The 17,514-nt window shown below is 46.1% G+C and overlaps 1 protein-coding gene across 1 annotated transcript in view; it reads left to right on the top strand.

The window, feature by feature from the left end:
* TBC1D21 (TBC1 domain family member 21) overlaps nucleotides 1-17,514 on the top strand; it is an 81,205-nt gene that overhangs the window by 44,401 nt on the left and 19,290 nt on the right. Inside the window, exon 2 of the mRNA XM_032233119.1 lies at nucleotides 17,495-17,514. This exon is cut by the window's right edge and continues 88 nt beyond it. Within this exon, the coding sequence (XP_032089010.1) occupies nucleotides 17,495-17,514 (20 nt within the window). The remainder of the gene's footprint in view (nucleotides 1-17,494) is intronic.

Below are 17,514 nucleotides of genomic sequence, written 5' to 3'. Positions count from 1 at the left end.
GGAGGAATAGGTGGAGGAGGCAGAAGTAGTAGAGGAAGAGGAGGAAGAAGCAGAAGCAGGGGGAGGAGGAGAAGAAGAAGCAAAAGCAGTAGTAGTAGTAGTAGTAGTAGTAGTAGTAGTAGTAGTAGAAGAAGAAGAAGAAGAAGAAGAAGAAGAAGAAGAAGAAGAAGAAGAAGAAGAAGAAGAAGAAGAAGCAGGAGGAGGAGGAGGAGGAGGAGAAGGAAGAAGGAAGGAGGAGGAGGAAGAAGAAGAGGAGGAGGAGGCAGAAGTAGTAGAGGAAGAGGAGGAGAAGAAGTAGTAGTAGAAGAAGCAGCAGAAGCAGGAGGAGGAAGGAGGAAGGAGGAAGGAGGAGGAGGAGGAAGAAGAAGAAGGAGAAGAAGAGGAAGAAGAAGAAGAAGAAGAAGAGGAAGAAGAAGAAACCTTGATTTCTTCAGAAGGGGCCTGGTTTATAAAAAATAACTGCAGCATCTTGGCTCCGCTGCAGGAAGCAAGACCAAAGGGAAATAGAAAAGCCGAGTTAACAAGGCTACTCAAGGAAGGGGAGGAGGGCAGGCTGCCAAGTTAGCTCTTTCCCAGCTGGGGACCCAAAGTACCTTATTAAAATGGTTATCTGTGGACCCCTATAAAAATGTCACATCGTTAGTGATGGTGGTCACATCTGCTGCCACCATATGTTCCTGAATGTCAGCCAAACTCTAGCCCTCTTTGAAGGTATTCCCAGTTGAAGGGTCCCTCCACCTGCCCAGAGGGCTGACGCAATCTCTCCAGGTGAGATAGACCAACCCCGGTCGCTTCATCCTCATTGATCTTGGCTGACAGGTGAATGCAACTTCTGGGCGAAGATCTCCTGGCCAGAAGGGCTAAAGCGATAGAACTGGACAAATTACGGAAGGCAACCTCAGGAGAATGCCGGCGTCCAAAATATGATTCAAAAGCTGAAGACGAAAGCTTTCGGAATGGAGCTTTTGCAGCCCAAGGTCAGACAAAGTCAAGGTTGAAGCTCAGAACGGTTCCACCACAAAACCGCGGTAGACTAAAGCGCGCTCGACGAAAGCGCGTACGTGATGTCATCACAGCGCGACGAAAACAGCACGCTGTGAGCGGTAAACTTAACATTAACGCGTAAATCTAAACCTAACCCCCCCAAACCTAACCCTAAACCTAACCCTAAGCCTAACCCTTAACCTAACCCTAAACCTAACCCTTAACCTAACCCTAAACCTAATGCTAACCCTTAACCTAAACCTAAACCTAAACCTAACCCTAACGCTTAACGTAACCCTAAACCTAACCCTAACGCTTAACCTAACCCTAACCCTAACCCTAACCCTTACCTTTATGTGAATCGGCTTGCTTTAATTTAATTTTAATTTTAATTTAATTTATTTTTAATTTTATTTGTCGCGCTGCTGATGACGTCACGTACGCGCTTTAATCGGGCGCGCTTTAGTGGACCGCGGTTTTGTCGTGCCACAGCTCAGAACGACCAAGAACATCCAGCGCAGAAGTTCTTCAAGTACTTGTTCATGAGGAGGAGGATTTCTCAGCAACTACTACTTTATGATTAAATCTCACCACCTCCCCTAATTATGTCCCATGAGGTTGGATGGTACTTAGCACTCGCCTTTCAATCACTTGACTGCAGAGATAGATATTCACCAGGAGTCTCTAGAATATTTGGAGCCGAGGTGGCGCAGCGGTTAGGGTGCAGTACTGCAGGCCACTTGAGCTGACTGTGATCTGCAGTTCAGTGGTTCAAATCTCACCGGCTCAAGGTCGACTCAGCCTTCCATCCTTCCGAGGTGGGTGAAATGAGGACCCGGACTGTGGGGGCAAGTTGCTGACTAAAATTTGGTAAAAAATTTGTAAACCGCTTAGAGAGAGCTGAAAGCCCTATGAAGTGGTATATAAGTCTAATTAATAAATAAATAAAGTAAATAAATATTTGGGGGGGGGGGTTGCATGTGGTGCAGATTTAATAAATCTCAGAAAGCAAACCCAGGTGTGATACCAGATAGCAATAGCAATAGCAGTTAGACTTATATACCGCTTCATAGGGCTTTCAGCCCTCTCTAAGCGGTTTACAGAGTCAGCATATCGCCCCCACAGTCTGGGTCCTCATTTCACCCACCTCGGAAGGATGGAAGGCTGAGTCAACCCTGAGCCGGTGAGATTTGAACTGCCGAACTGCCGAACTAACAGTCAGATGAAGTAGCCTGCAGTACTGCACTCTAACCACTGCGCCACCTCGGCTCTATGAGCACTAAAGTGTCTGAATGTTTGATCTGATGATCTGATCGGGGTCTCTAATCATTTTTTCATTCCCAGGTTGTTGTGGCCCACCAGCAACCAGCAGAATCAGACAGCGAGGAGGTTGGGGAAGAACATGGGCCAGTTGTGGGGGCTGAGGGAAGCTCAGACGAGGGCTCTGCGTCAGAGGCAGAGAGGGAGTTAGGCAGCAGTGAGGCAGAGGAACAGCTGGATCCTGTTCCCAGTGTGCGCAAGCGCATAGCTGCCAGAAGACAAGAACAACTAAGAAGCAGGGACAGCTTGGGAGGGACAGCTTGGGAGTAAAGCCACACCTTGGAGGTGATTGGCCCCTCCCATAGGAAACAAAAGAGGAGCAAAAGGGGAGGGGGCTTTTGCAGGAAACAATTCATCCCTTCGGTGGTGTCAAGAGTGGAAAGTTCTGTTGGTGATTATAAGAGACTCTGTGTCAAGTTTTGCTTTGCCCTGCATTTGGAAACTAGGCACCGTGCAACCCTCCAAATGAGATAAGGTTCGTGTAGGCAAATATTCCTCTGGAAGACTGTTTGCTAAAGCCTGGCTGACTGTGAATGAAAGGAATTCATGGTCGTGTAAATAAAGAAGGTTTTGTCCGAATCAAAACTTTGCTTCTTGCTTTCTAAGGAAGCCTGCGCCAGAACGAACATCTTCAAAGCTACAATGGAGACTAGTCTATGGTGCCCACCATATGGCTGTCAAGACCTATCCTCCGCGAGCTGCACTGGCTGCCTGTTGATCTCCGGGTGCGCTTCAAGGTGCTACTTGTCACCTACAAAGCCCTTCATGGTATTGGATCTGGGTACTTGAGAGACCGCCTACTGCCAATTACCTCCACTAGACCGATAAGATCGCATAGATTAGGCCTCCTCCGAATTCCATCAGCCAGCCAGTGTAGACTGGCAACTACCCGGAGGAGAGCCTTCTCGGTGGCTGCTCCAACCCTCTGGAATGAACGAACTCCCCGTGGAGATTCGGACCCTCACCACCCTCCAGACCTTCTGCGCCGCCCTTAAAATCTGGCTGTCCCGGCTGGCCTGGGGTTAAAGACTCTAACCCCTACTCGAATTGTATGACTGTTGTGTTCTTAAATGATGTAGTGTCTTTATGTTGTAAATTGTTTGTCCTTCCCCCCCCCCCCCTTTGAACTGTGAGCCGCCCTGAGTCCCCCCAGGGAAAAGGGCGGCATACAAATAAAGTGAAACTAAACTAAACTAAACTAAGATTACCGAATCAATTAGCAGGAAATCTTGGGAGGGTTCCTACAATCATGGCCATAAAAACGGTATGATCTTCAAGAGGACCACTTGGTTTCTACCACCACTGGTGCCACACACACACACACACACACACAACACCCAAAGCAACATAGGCGCCAAATGTAATCATAAAGACGATTCTCGCAATAGAAGAACGAAGCCAAGAAGAAGGTCATGAAGGAATTAGGAAATAGCAGAGCTCTCTATTAATGCGAGCGAGATGATGAGCCAACATGAAGCTGTCCTCTCCTTGCTGACCATAGATGAGCCTGGTGGCCCTTCATCTGCTGAGTCGAAGTCTCCGTTGACCTAATACTATCCAGTTAATGATTTTTTTTTTTGCGCCATCTTATTCGGTATAGTCTTATTCCTTTCCCAGGTCTACCATTTCTGAACTGGAGCCAACTGAGCATTGATTAGCCATCCATTTTGCTGCTCCTTTATGAATCATCTCAATTTATACCCTGGCTCCATGCCCTTGCTGGGGTCGTCGTGCTCCCTTGAAGAGGAGGAAACCCAGTTTTACAAAAAGAAACATCCCGTGGAAGAACGTAGAGCGAGGCGACTACAGCAGAAAGCGTGACCCGTCAAAAGCGCGGAGGACAAAATCGCGCTCGACGAAAGCGCGCATATGACGTCATCACAGCGCGACGAAAAAAAATAAAAATTGAAATAAAATTAAAATTAAAGCAAGCCGATTGACATAAAGGTAAGGGTTAGGGTTAGGGTTAGGGTTAGGGTTAGGTTAATGGTTAGGGTTAGGTTTAGAGCGTTAGGGTTACGTTTAGTGTTAGGTTAAGGGTTAGCGTTAGGTTTAGCGTTACGTTAACGGTTAGGTTTAGGGTTAGATTTAGGGTTAGGTTTGGGGGGGTTAGGGTAAGGTTTTCCCTTTTTTTTACATTTTTCGATCACAGCGCGATGTTTTCGTCGCGCTGTGATGACGTCAAATGCGCGCTTTCGGCGAGCGCGATTTTGTCCTCCGCGGTTTTGTGGTGGAACCGCAGAAAGTATCTGGGAATACTTTCGTTGCCCGAGTCTTCAACTCACCAAAGCTGGAGCAATAGAATCTCAGAAGCATGGCCATCATCTTGTTACGCTTCCTACAAAGAAGCCCCCCGTCTTCTCCAAGGTCTACACTCTTCAGCAGTATAGGTCAGCGTGCGCGTGCCAGCAGAGAGGGCTCTGGATGCCACCTCTGGCCCGCGGGCCATAGGTTTGCCATCAGGGCAATAGGCTACGTGTCACCTAGTGCCTGCAAAGTTATAGATATTTGAGGTTCTCCAACATTAATTCAATGTCTAAAAGTCTCACTGATTTGACCCTGCACATAGAAGGGGCTTCGACTCTAGGAATGCGTGGGTGTTTAGTTTAGTTAGTTTAGTTTAGTTTAGTTTTAATTTATTTATATGCTGCCCTTTTCCCTGAGGGGACTCAGGGCGGCTCACAACTCAAGGGAGGGGAAATACAAACAAATAACAAAAAAACATAAAACCATACACAGTTAAAAGCACAACAGTCATACCATTCGAGTGGGGCAACGAGTCTTTAGCCCCAGGCCTGTCGGAACAGCCAGGTCTTAAGGGCTATGCGGAAGGCCTGGAGGGTGGAGAGGGTACGAATCTCCACGGGGAGTTCGTTCCAGAGGGTCGGAGCAGCCACAGAGAAGGCTCTCCTCCGGGTAGTCGACACTGGGCGGCTGATGGAATTCGGAGGAGGCCTAGTCTATGGGATCTAATTGGTCTAGTAGAGGTAATTGGCAGTAGGCGGTCTCTCAAGTATCCAGGTCCAAACGTCGCCGGTTCTTCAATATCCTGCTTAATAATGCAAAGCTGTTACATCATTTAATGTTCTCCATCTGCACCAAGCATCTGCGTTTCAGAATTTAATTTCCATCGACACCAACACGCGAAGGGATTTGGTGGGGAATACGCACGCTCTTTCTTTGCACAGCAGGTTCTCCGTCCTGGCTGTGAGGCTGCCGAGGCGCATGGCACATGCTCAAGGAACCTGGGTTCCTCTTGGCTAGTGATGTTGCAGGCCTCCCCAAGCATGGAGGTCACCTCACACGTTTTGGCTCCTCTTCCCTCCTTTTTCCCTCCCTTATTCCTCTCTATTTCCTTCCTTCCTTCCTTCCATGTCCCTCCACCTATCTTCCTTCCTTCCTTCCTTCCTTTTTCCCTCCCTTATTCCTCTCTATTTCCTTCCCTTCCCTTCATTGGGTATTCTTAATCCTTCCTAATTAATTAATCTATGCCTTAGATGAAGCAACAAAACGGATTACGAAGCAACAGTTCAGCAACTAACAAGAGGACAGAAATAGATGCTGGCATAATTTGGTTTTATTGTGCTTCGTTTTATTGTGTTTACAGATATTGCTTTTTAAAAATTTTTTAACAAGACCCTTCACCAGCCGGAAGATTACGCCTGGCGAAAGGCTCAGGGGACGATTAGCATGTTTTGGCAATCAAGTATTTTTTAATTAAGGTACGTATACTTTGGGTGGGTTTTTTTTTTAGGCCTCAACGCTATTGCACGCTGAGATGACTACAGCATAAAGCAGACATAACTTTTACATGCACTGAAAAGCAGAGGGTGGGGGGAAATGTGTGGCTTGCTTTATAGCAGTGATCTGGAACTGAACCCTCAATATTCCCTGAGGTAGCTGTGCACTGAATATTTCTATGTAAGTAATGAATTAATAGAAGGAACCACCTAGGAAGCAGCAATGGGGACAGTCCGTGTCCCCCCCCCCCTCTATTGGTCCAAAGTTTACCCCCAGAATTATCATTTGGAAGACTTGAGAAATTGTTGTTTAAGAGTAATATGTGTTTGTCCTTTCCTTCCTTCCTTCCTTCCTTCCTTCCTTCCTTCCTTCCTTCCTTCCTTCCTTCTTTCCTTCCTTCCTTCCTTGTCCCTCCACCTATCTTCCTTCCTTTCTTCCTTCCTTTCTTTTCCCTCCCTTATTCCTCTCTATTTCTTTCCTTTCTTCCTTCCTTGTCCCTTCACCTATCTTCCTTCTTTTCTTCCTTCCTTTTTCCATCCCTTTTTTCTTTCTATTTCCTTCCTTCCATATCCCTCCACCTATCTTCCTTCCTTTCTTCCTTCCTTTTTCCCTCCCTTATTCCTCTCTATTTCCTTCCTTCCTTCTTTCCTTCCTTCTTTCCATGTCCCTCCACCTATCTTCCTTCCTTTCTTCCTTCCTTTTTCCCTCCCTTATTCCTCTCTATTTCCTTCCTTCCTTCTTTCCTTCCTTCTTTCCATGTCCCTCCACCTATCTTCCTTCCTTTCTTCCTTCCTTTTTCCCTTTTTTATTCCTCTCTATTTCCTTCCCTTTCTATTTCTTTCCTTCCCTCCCTTCTTCCTTCCTTCCCTCCATCCATCCATCCATCCATCCATCCATCTCCTTCTGCCTATTTTCCTTCCTTTTCCCTCCCTTCTTCCTTTCTATCCCCCTACACTTACCTAAATTCCCTTTCTTTCTTTCTTTCTTTCTTTCTTTCTTTCTTTCTTTCTTTCCTTCCTTTTCTCCCTGTCCTCCTTCCCTCCCTTCCTTTTCTCCCTCCTTCCTTTTCTCCTCCATCTTCCTTTGCCCCCTTTCCTTCTTCCCTCTGTTCCTCCCTCTGTCTCCATCTTCCTTCCTTTCTCCCTTCCCTTCCTTCCTGCCCTTCCTTTCCTTCTTCCTTCCTTCCCTCTCTATCCCTTCCCATCCCTCCTTCTGACAGTAGATTAAGTCCATTATCCTAACGCAGCCCACCCGAAATGATCCGTTGGGCTGATCTCACCTACTACCCTGTGTCTCTACACAGAGAATAAGAGTTCCTGGGATGGTGAATGAGATTCCGGGAGTTCTAATTGGCATGCAAGGCTGGCGAGGGGAGCGGGAGGATTCTGCCAGCCTGCTTAATAATTTTGCTGCCTTGGAGGTCCGCTGGAAGGCTTCCGTCGGGGGCAGAGACGATGCCCTGTGTGAAGTATTTGCAGTACCCCCCCCAAAAAAGTGTTGGCCCAGCAATTCTCAAGGGTTCCACCTTGGCCAACGGACTTGGCACAACTCTGAAGGCCTCTTTCTGCAGAGATAATTTATTTAACGATGTATAGATTGCCCTTCCACCACCTCCTGGCTCTGCGAAATTAGCTCAGGCTTTCGGTAAAGCCATCTGTGAAAACGGATGCTATTTTGCCCTGTGGCCTTCCACCCAGCAGAGGGCGCTGCAGCGCTGAAATCACACAGGCTGCTCTAGAAACAACAACAACAACAACAACAACACAAACACGACAAAGTCAAGGATTCAACGGGGGACCAAGCCGCCCAAGGAACCTTTGGGGAGACCGAGTGGGCACCGAATCATTTCGTGATTTTTATCCCAGTTGCAGGTGGTCCTTGACTTACCAAGGGAGACATTGGTGAAGGGAGTTTTGCCCCATTTTACGACCTGTTTTACCAGAGCCTTTAAGTGAATCATTGCAGTGGTTGAGTTAGTAACGTGGTTGTTCAGTAACTCCGGCTTCCCCAATGACCTTTGCTTGTCCCAAGATTGCAAAAGGGGATCCCATGAGGTTGGGACACAGCAATGGTCATAAATATGAACCAGTTGCCAAGTGTCTGGATTTTGATCGCATGGCCATGGGGATGGTAACACGGTCATAAGGGTGAAAAACAGCCATGAGTCACTTTTTTTCACATCTGTTTTAATTTAATGAAATATCCTAGGAAATATTGAAAAGGCAGAATATTTCTCTGGATGTGAAAAGAAAGAATACATGTTTTAAAAGAAAGAATAGCTGCCTGTAGCTTCCTGCCCATCCCCACTTTGTCAATGGGCCATTAAGAAGGCCAAGCTACTCCACTTTACATAATAAAGACTTCTCCACTTCAGCTGCAGGGGGATGGGATTAAGGAACTTTACCCAACTCACCACAGATGGCATCTGAGAACTGGAAACCTGGATTCAAAACACAGCCTAGAGAGTAGCCCCTGCATGGCCCCGTGGGAGTCTGACAACCAATCAGAATACATTTCTTACACAGGAACAGGAAACAGAGAGGTGGGACTAAACAGGGTATAAAAAGCCTAGCAAGCCCCTCCCTCAGCCCTTCTCTTCTTCTCCACCAACATTGAAGCATGTGATCCCCTTTTCTGTTCAGGGCTCAAGCCGTGTGGTCCTGTCCACCAATAAACCATCTTTCCAAGCAGCCTCCATGTCTCTGGTGTCTTTTTCCACACTTGGAGCCGAACCCAGAAGGACATTTCTTTCATCAGTATAGGGCCTTGAGCAAGGGTTTGGACTAGAAGACCTCCAAGGTCCCTTCCAGCTCTAGGATTCTAGGATTCCATCATATAAGCACAGCTCCAATTGGATAACCCCCAACTTCCCATCTCTTTTTTCTAAGAGGGCTCACTAACAGGTCATTCTCTAGTGCGGGCAATGAAACATCTGCAAGAAAACCACCAAGCTCAGGGAGCGCCAAAGACCCATCAAAAGATTCCCTGAAGGGTTAAACCCCTCCATCCCTTGCTCATCTCCGGGAGAAGGCTCCCATTCTCTCCATGTCACTGCAGATGTTATTCTTGGTTCTGGCCTGGGGGGAGATTTGAAGCTGTCCTAATGTCCAGTTTCTCTGCGAAGGCAGCTTTTGAGAGGTTGGAAACTTTGCAGAAAAGTAGGTTGCTGATGCCATGAAGAAAATATCTCATTTAGCACTTGCCGTCGAAGCTTTCGACCTAACCTGAGCATCAGAACTCCTTCAGGTTTTGGACATAACTAATGCCGAACCAGCAATTTGAAGCCGCACTCTCTCTGTTTGAATAAAAAAGAGATATATTTTTTTTCCCAAGCAAGAAAATTATTCTTCCTTTTCATGTTTCTTCTCTCTTCTGCCCTCATTTGAATTTTTTCCAAAAAAACAACAACCAAACACCTGTCAGCAGTTCGCCGAGAGTCTCCGTGATTTTGCTTCTTCCAAACTATTCGGATGGAAATATCTTCCTGATAAATTGGAACCAATGCAAAATACAGAAAACAAATGCAGGAGGAGAAGCTAGTGCAGGGGGTAGAATCGGAGTGATTTGAGATTATTATTGTTGTTGTTTTTTTTTCAAACCGTAGGAAAGAAAGATTCAGGCCACCCCAAAGATCAGGAAAAGTGTGGAACAGGAGTGTGTGAAATGACCAGCAATTGCAAAAAAAGTGTGGATCAACCATTTAAATGGGAGCCAGCCATGGGCAGCAGCTGCCAAAAAAGTCAACACAGTTCTAGGCTGCATAAACAGAGGGATAGAATCAAGATCACGTGAAGGGTTAATACCACTTTATAAGGCGTTGGTAAGGCCACACTTGGAATACGGCATCCAGTTTTGGTCGCCACGATGTAGAAAAGATGTGGGGACTCTAGAAAGAGTGCAGAGAAGAGCAAGAAAGAGGATTAGGGGACTGGAGGCTAAAACATATGAAGAACAGTTGCAAGAACTGGGTATGTCTAGTTTAATGTAAAGAAGGACTAGGGGAGACATGATAGCAGTCTTCCAATATCTCAGGGGCTGCCACAAAGAAGAGGGAGTCAGGTTATTCTCCAAAGTACCTGAGGGTAGGACAAGAAGCAATGGATGGAAACTAATCAAGGAGAGAAGCAACCTAGAACTAAGGAGAAATCTCCTGACAATTAGAACAATTAATCAGTGGAACAACTTGCCTCCCAAAGTTGTGAATGCTGCAACACTGGAAGTTTTTAAGAAGAGAACCATTTATCTGAAATGGTATAGGGTTTCCTGCCTAAGCAGGGGGTTGGACTAGAAGGCCTCCAAGGTCCCTTTCAACTCCATTATTCTATTCTACAGACATGGAGTCAGAAGATGAGGTGTTTGGCTTCCTCCAAAAATGGGTGACATTGTCTTAGAAAGAAGGAAAGACTCGGAAAGGGGATCAATAGATCAGTACTTGTCTTCTGTTTCATCAAAGTTCGTAATGAAGTGGTTATTGACGCATGAAAAAATATATATACTGTCCTTTAGTTTTTGTACCTACTTTTTCTGCTAGTAGTCTCACAACTGATTGTGAATGTTCCATGACCTCTTTCAATGCAACCACTCCAGAAAGTACTCCCTTATGGATTCCAAATTTCAATGCAACTTTCAGAATGTGTTCTTTTATTGTACACAACTTTCTCATGTATTGACTGATTATCTTCTAAAGAACCCTTCCCTAAAAGGCAGAGGGGAGTGGGCACATTCTGTGATATTCTTCCGTTGCATTTCAACAACCATCACAAAGACTTGAAAGATGGGGAAAGTAGCTGAAAGAGTTGTTAGGAAGACGGCGGAGTCAGAAACTGATACGTCTAGCTTATTTAGTCGTTCGATTTAATTTTCACCAACCTGTCAACTATTCTCAACCACTAAGTGGCAGCCCAGAGAGTTTTCGGTTCTTCTTGGCTGTCCCCTAGTGGCCACTGGGGGTTTATACAGCCCAAATTGCGGCTCTGGAAGAACTGAGATTTGAGAAAGGGATGCCAAAGTAGCCAAGATGTTGTGTGGATTGTGGGACCCTTGGTGCTTTCTGATCGTAGTTTCCTGTTGCAGACATTACATTACGCATTACGCAACTAGATAAGATCATTAGTGCTGGGAGGGAAGGGGATTTTCCTCGATCATTGATGATGTTACCTAGTTGGGTAATAAAATGTCTGCAAGAAAACAGCCAAGCTCAGAGAGCACCAAGGACTCCACAGTCCTTTCCACCACCATCTCCTCCTCCTCTTCCTCTTTCTCCTCCTCCTCCTCTCCACCAACCACACTCCCTTCTAGCACTGATGATGTTACCTAGTTAGGTCATGAAACATCTGCAAGAAAACAACCAGGCTCAGAGCGCACCAAGGACTCCATAATCCTCCTCCTCCTCCTCCTCTTCCTCCTCCTCCTCCTCCTCCTCCTCCTCCTCCTCCTCCTCCTCCTCCTCCTCTCCACAAACCCACTCCCTTCTGATGATGTTCCCTAGTTTGGTCATGAAACATCTGCAAGAAAACAACGAAACTCAGAGAGCACCAAGGACTCCACAGTCATTGTCCTCCTCCTTCTCCTCCTCCTCCTCCTCTCCACAAACCCCACTCCCTTCTAGCACTGATGGTATTACCTAGTTTGGTAATGAAACATCTCCAAGAAAACCACCAAGCTCAGAGGGTAAAAACTCTCCACAGTCCTCCTCCTCACCACCTCCACAAACTCCAACATTCAACCCTGAGCTACAAATATTCTCTCCTAGTTGTATGGATGCATCCATAAACTTTCCTATCCTGGAGAATGGAAGGCCATTACAATATATGAAAGACTTCAGTGGGGTAAATGAGGAAAAAAAGGGAGGGATATAGTGGGTGTGTGTGGAAAGAGAGTTTTCTTAACTTTCTTCTGTGCTGTTAATTTATTCATTCTGCCTTACGCAGCTGTGAACCTTTCTTTACAAGAACTAAATAAAAAAGCACTTTCCCCCTTATTAATTATTGTATCGGATTTTTAATACAAAGAGCAAGAAATCGTATCCACATAAAACTTTTTAAGGACAACCTCTTTTCACCCCAGTACATTTATAAAAGTCATCTACTTTCCAGAAAAATATCTATCTTTTCATTATAATCACCTAGGGTTTTTTTTTTCCCTTTGTATAATATAACAATAGAAGGGAAATTTATATTCCAGGAAAGCAGGATTGAAGGGACTGAGAACACAGGAGATACTTATAGGCTCAGCTTTCTGTTAAAAGAAAATCATTGCCTAAGCAAAACATTAAATTGTGATGCGGTGCTAATTATTAATAAGATTCACTAGTTATGGGAGAACAAGAGATTGGGCAAGATTCCCAATTCCGTCTTCCTTCCATGGTGGAAAAAAAAAAAATAGGTTGAATGTGAAATGCGTTGCCCATATTTTACAATTGAGTGTTTAAAATTGGTTTAGGCTGTGACTGGATCTGGCAATCATCCATTTCGCAACACCTTCAGCCTAAACTTTAGATGATATTACAGATTAACAGAGTTGGAAGGGACCTTGGAGGTCATCTAGTCCAACCCTGCACTCAAGCAGGAGACCCTACACCTTTTCTGACAGATGGCAGTCTTGAAAGCCTCCAGAGCTGACTCATAGGGCCCCTCGCCGGTCGAAGTCTGGTGGCAGCTCCAACGGCTCCTGCTGGGCCACAACAATTCACCATTCTTTATTCTATTCTTTTGGGGGGGGAAAGCACCTTTGGGACAGCCAAGTATTATATTAGCTTTTTTGGTTGCTGCCTCAAACTGCTGCCTCCTACTTAAGTGACCCTCATTCTCAGGGACCATTCCAGATTGTCTCTGCTAATCCGCGACATTAAAACCACACTGTTCTTTCTAACATCCCTACCAACAGCCGCCAGGAACCTTTGCCAATGAGTAGATCTGTTGATTGGAGCAACAGATGGTGACAGGAGGTCGGTCTGTGTCAAACCAGTTGTTGCCCTCATTCTTCATGCCTAGTTTTTATGCTTTATGAGTGTCCTGCTCCAAATCCCGGCTGGTACAGATTAAGTGAGTTAATCTGCTCATTGTATTGAGGGGGAAATTCATTCTACTCTAGCCCCAAAAAGAGACAACCTTAGCTAGCTTATACAGATAAAGCTTTGTTAGAGGTTGTCACACGCTTACGCGAAAGATTAATCACAATTACTTGGAAGTAAATATCGTTCCACCAAGCACTTAGTCCTGGCTGGCTTATGAAAATCCCATCAGTCAGTCGACGTCAAATTAACTATAGGATTATTAACTGTTGCCAGCTAATTTAAACAAATATTGTGAAATAGCTTTGATGGATCACAACAATCTGATCACCGGTTAAGTGGGTGTGTTTCCTAATTGAAGGATCTTGATCGGCCAACCTATTATACTATTAGTTTCATCCTTGAGGGTCTACAGGGCTTTCCAATTTATGCCTTTCTCTAGAGTTGGTGCCTTTGTTGGGCGGAGTTCATCTAATAAATGAAGCCATGGTTTGTCGTGACTTGGCCAAAGGTCAAATCCTGAGCGAAATCATCCAGCAGGGTAGACTGGGACTAAACCAACAGGAATCTGGTATACAAATCCAGTGCAATTAACCTGGATGGAGCAATGATTTGGTTTTACTTAATGACATTTCTTATTATCCAGGATCCCAATTCGTGATTTTTCCGGTTAGAAGGGATGGGAGATCAAAACCTACATCCTTCCTTCCTTCCTCCCTCCCCAATCTTTCTCCCTTCCTTCCTTCCCGCCCTCCCTCCCTCCCTCCCTCCCTCCTTCCTTCCTTCCTTCCTTCCTTCCATCCATCATCATCTTCTTCTTTTAACGACCCCATACCACCTTGCGGAGTGGTGTCAGGGCAAGTGAATGGAACTAGCAGAGTTTTTACTGGCTGGATGCCCTTCCCTGTTGCCAATGTGGAGTTTTGTTCAGCAGATATATTCTCATTGTGCCCAGAGAGAGAAATATCTGCCTCTACCTAGGATTGAACTCACAGCCTCTGATTGTGAGGCGGAAGCTCCACCTCTAGACCACCACACTGCACCAGTCTTTCTTTCCTTCCTTCCTTCCTTCCTTCCTTCCTTCCTTCCTTCCTTCCTTCCTTTCTTCTTTCCACCCACCCATCCACCTCTCCTGTCTCCCTTGTCTCTTCTTCCTTTCCTTCTTTCCTTTCTTCCTTCTTCCTTTCCTTCCTTCCATCCATCCATCCATCCATCTCTCCTCTCCCCCTTGTCTATCCTTCCTTCCTTCCTTCCACCCACCCACCCACCCACTCACCTCTCCTGTCTCCCTTGTCTCTTCTTCCTTTCCTTCTTTCTTTTCTTCCTTCTTCCTTTCCTTCCTTCCATCTATCCATCTATCCATCCATCTCTCCTCTCCCCCTTGTCTATCTTTCCTTCCTTCCTTCCTTCCTCCCCCCCCCCCTCTTTCTCCCATCATCCTGGTCCAAAGCTAATACAGTAACTAGAGCAGTGTTTCTCAACCTTGGCTACTTGAAGATGTCTGGACTTCAAGTCCCAGAATTCTGGGAGTTGAAGTCCGGACATCTTCAAGTGGCCAAGGTTGAGAAACACTGAACTAGAGTAAAGCAATGCTTCTCAACCTTGCCAACTTTAAGACAGGTGGCTGGGGAATTCTGGGAGTTGAAGTCCACCCATCTGAAAGTTGTCAAAGTTGGAAAAGCCTGCCGTTGGGAATCTAAAAACCTCCTTTTACTTTCTTGAAACGTACAACGCAAGCAAAGTGCTTTCTTTTTCCATCCAACTCTCATTCTGAATAGGTCTGTTTCCCGATCGTTCCTTGTCCATTAGCTGTCCCTAGAGTTTCGAGGGTTATGTTCCCCACAGTTGTCCCACTTTATCGCTCCACACCTCTGCTTTCATACCTTCCAATCCATTTGCAGCTTGTTTGTTTGTTTCTTTGTCTGTTTAGCAAAGGAAAAACCTCTGTATTATTCACATCTGCTTGAAATCCACATGCGGGCATCAGCACCTTCATGGCTACACCAAAGGCATCTGCCCAAACCGAGGTTCTTACATCTGATCAGGGGTGAAATGCTACCAGTTCAGGCTTTGCTAAATGCTAACAAGAGTTCTGATGATCAGCCGTGCCTGATTCATTCATCAGAGAGCATCAAGGATCCTACAGTCCTCCTCTTCCTCCTCCTTCTAGCACTGATGATGTTACCTAGTTGGGTCATGAAATGTCTGTAAGAAAACAAGCAAGCTCAGAGAGCACCAAGGACTCCACAGTCGTCTTCTTCTTCCTCCTCCTCTTCCTCTTCCTCCTCCTAGCACTGATAATGTTCCCTAGTTGGGTAATGAAACATCTGGAAGAAAAAAACTAAGCTCAGAGACCACCAAGGACTCCACAGTCCTCCTCCTCTTCCTCCTCCTCTTCCTCCTCCTCCTCCTCCTCCTCCTCCTCCTCCTAGCACTGATGATGTTCCCTAGTTGGGTAATGAAACATCTGGAAGAAAATAATTAAGCTCAGAGACCACCAAGGACTCCACAGTCCTCTTCCTCCTCCTCCTCTTCCTCCTCCTCCTCCTCCTCCTAGCACTGATAATGTTCCCTAGTTGGGTAATGAAACATCTGGAATAAGGAAGCTCAGAGACCACCAAGGACTCCACGGTCCTCTTCCTCTTCCATCTCCTCCTCCTCCTCCTCCTCCTCCTCCTAGCACTGATAATGTTCCCTAGTTGGGTAATGAAACATCTGGAAGAAAATAAGGAAGCTCAGAGACCACCAAGGATCTCCCCATCCTCCTCCTCCTCTTTCTAGCACTGATGATGTTCCCGAGTTGGGTCATGAAATGTCTACAAGAAAACAAGCAAGCTCAGAAAGCACGAAGGACCCCTCAAACCAACTCATTTCACACGGGGTGCAAATGCCGCCCTAGAACTTCAGTGGACCTGCTGGCCAGGTTGAGCAAATGTAGTCAACCAGTTTCCAAGGTGGCAGGTCAACTTGGTTCTAGAGCTCCAAGAAATTCTTTCTTCAACCACCTGGTTTTTCCATTATGACCTGATGTCTCTGTGACCTCACAGTGCTACGGATACCTACTTAACGTTCTGGAAGCAGAAGACTCTCGGCTTCATCTGTCATGGGATGCTTGCTGGATGGAAAGAGGGAGAAAGGCTTAAAAGGGAGGTTGACTTCTTCGAAGGTAGAACGGGACCGCAGATTTAGCTAAGCCCGGATGCGTACGGACACTGAGCGATCAAGCAGAGGATGGACAGCGAAAGATTTAAAAGCCCAACCTCATCTGAAGAGGAATTTAAAAGATTCAGTTCATCCCTCTCAACATTATTAGTAAGTCGCAGTCCTTAATCCTTGAGGTCTACCCAAAAGCCCATCATGGCCTACAACTCAGGAGAAGATCACATGGGACATTCTCCCCTTCTTCCTTTGAAGTCCCCATCAGAATAACAGAGTTGGAAGCAGGGGTGGTATTCAGCCAGTTCTGACCAGTTCTGATGAACCGGTAGCGGAAATTTTGAGTAGTTCAGAGAACTGGCAAATACCACCTCTGGCTGGCCGCGCCCTTATCTACTCTCTGCCTCCTGAGTCTCAGCTGATCGGCTGGCTCTTCTTCTGTTGCCCTGCACAAGAAAAGGGAGCTGGAAAGCAGGTTAGTGGAGTAGGGAGGGAATGGGGATTTTGCAGTATCCTTCCCCCAGGAGTGGGGAGGTAATGGGGATTTTGCAGTATCCTTCCCCCAGGAGTGGGGACGGAATGGGGATTTTGCAGTATCCTTCTCCTGAAGTGGGGAGGGAATGGAGATTTTACAGTATCCTTCCCTTGAAGAGGGGAGGGAATGGGGATTTTACAGTATCTTTCCCTTGAAGTGGAAAGGGAATGGGGATTTTGCAGTATTCTTCCCTTGCTACACCCATCAAGCCACACCATGCCCACCAAGCCACGCCCACAGAACCAGTAGTAAAAAAAATGAACCCCACAACTTTGAAGGGGCCTCGGAGGTCTTCTAGTCCAACCCCCTCCCCAAGCCAGAAACCCTACAACATTTCAGACAGATAGTTGTCCAATCCCGTCTTAAAAATCTGAAACACCCACAACTTCTGGAGGCCAGATCAGATCGGACTTTCCCATACCATTATTATTCCAGAAAGCAAGGCTACAGAAGTTCTTTCTCAACAGGCTCTCTGAGACGTCCTTGACTCTCTGAGAAAGGAATGTTATTTTGACTAATATCTACCCCACTCCATAGAATCCCGCCTCCCGGTTTCCCACAGCAATAAATGAAGGCCTAATGCAAAAGATGGCTTCCAGTTCTGACAAATAGTTACACACACACACACACACACACACACACCTTTGGAGCAGCCCCTCAAATATTGGAATGCTGAAATCCTGTCTCCCCTCGTCCTTCTTTCCAGCTAACTGAACCGCCATTTATTTGACTTTCCTTCAATTCAGAGAATCAAGAAACTGCCCAT

This window comes from Thamnophis elegans, chromosome 16 (assembly GCF_009769535.1).
Source record: "Thamnophis elegans isolate rThaEle1 chromosome 16, rThaEle1.pri, whole genome shotgun sequence".
Taxonomy (NCBI): domain Eukaryota; kingdom Metazoa; phylum Chordata; class Lepidosauria; order Squamata; family Colubridae; genus Thamnophis; species Thamnophis elegans.
This window is presented reverse-complemented; position numbering and strand designations above follow the sequence as displayed.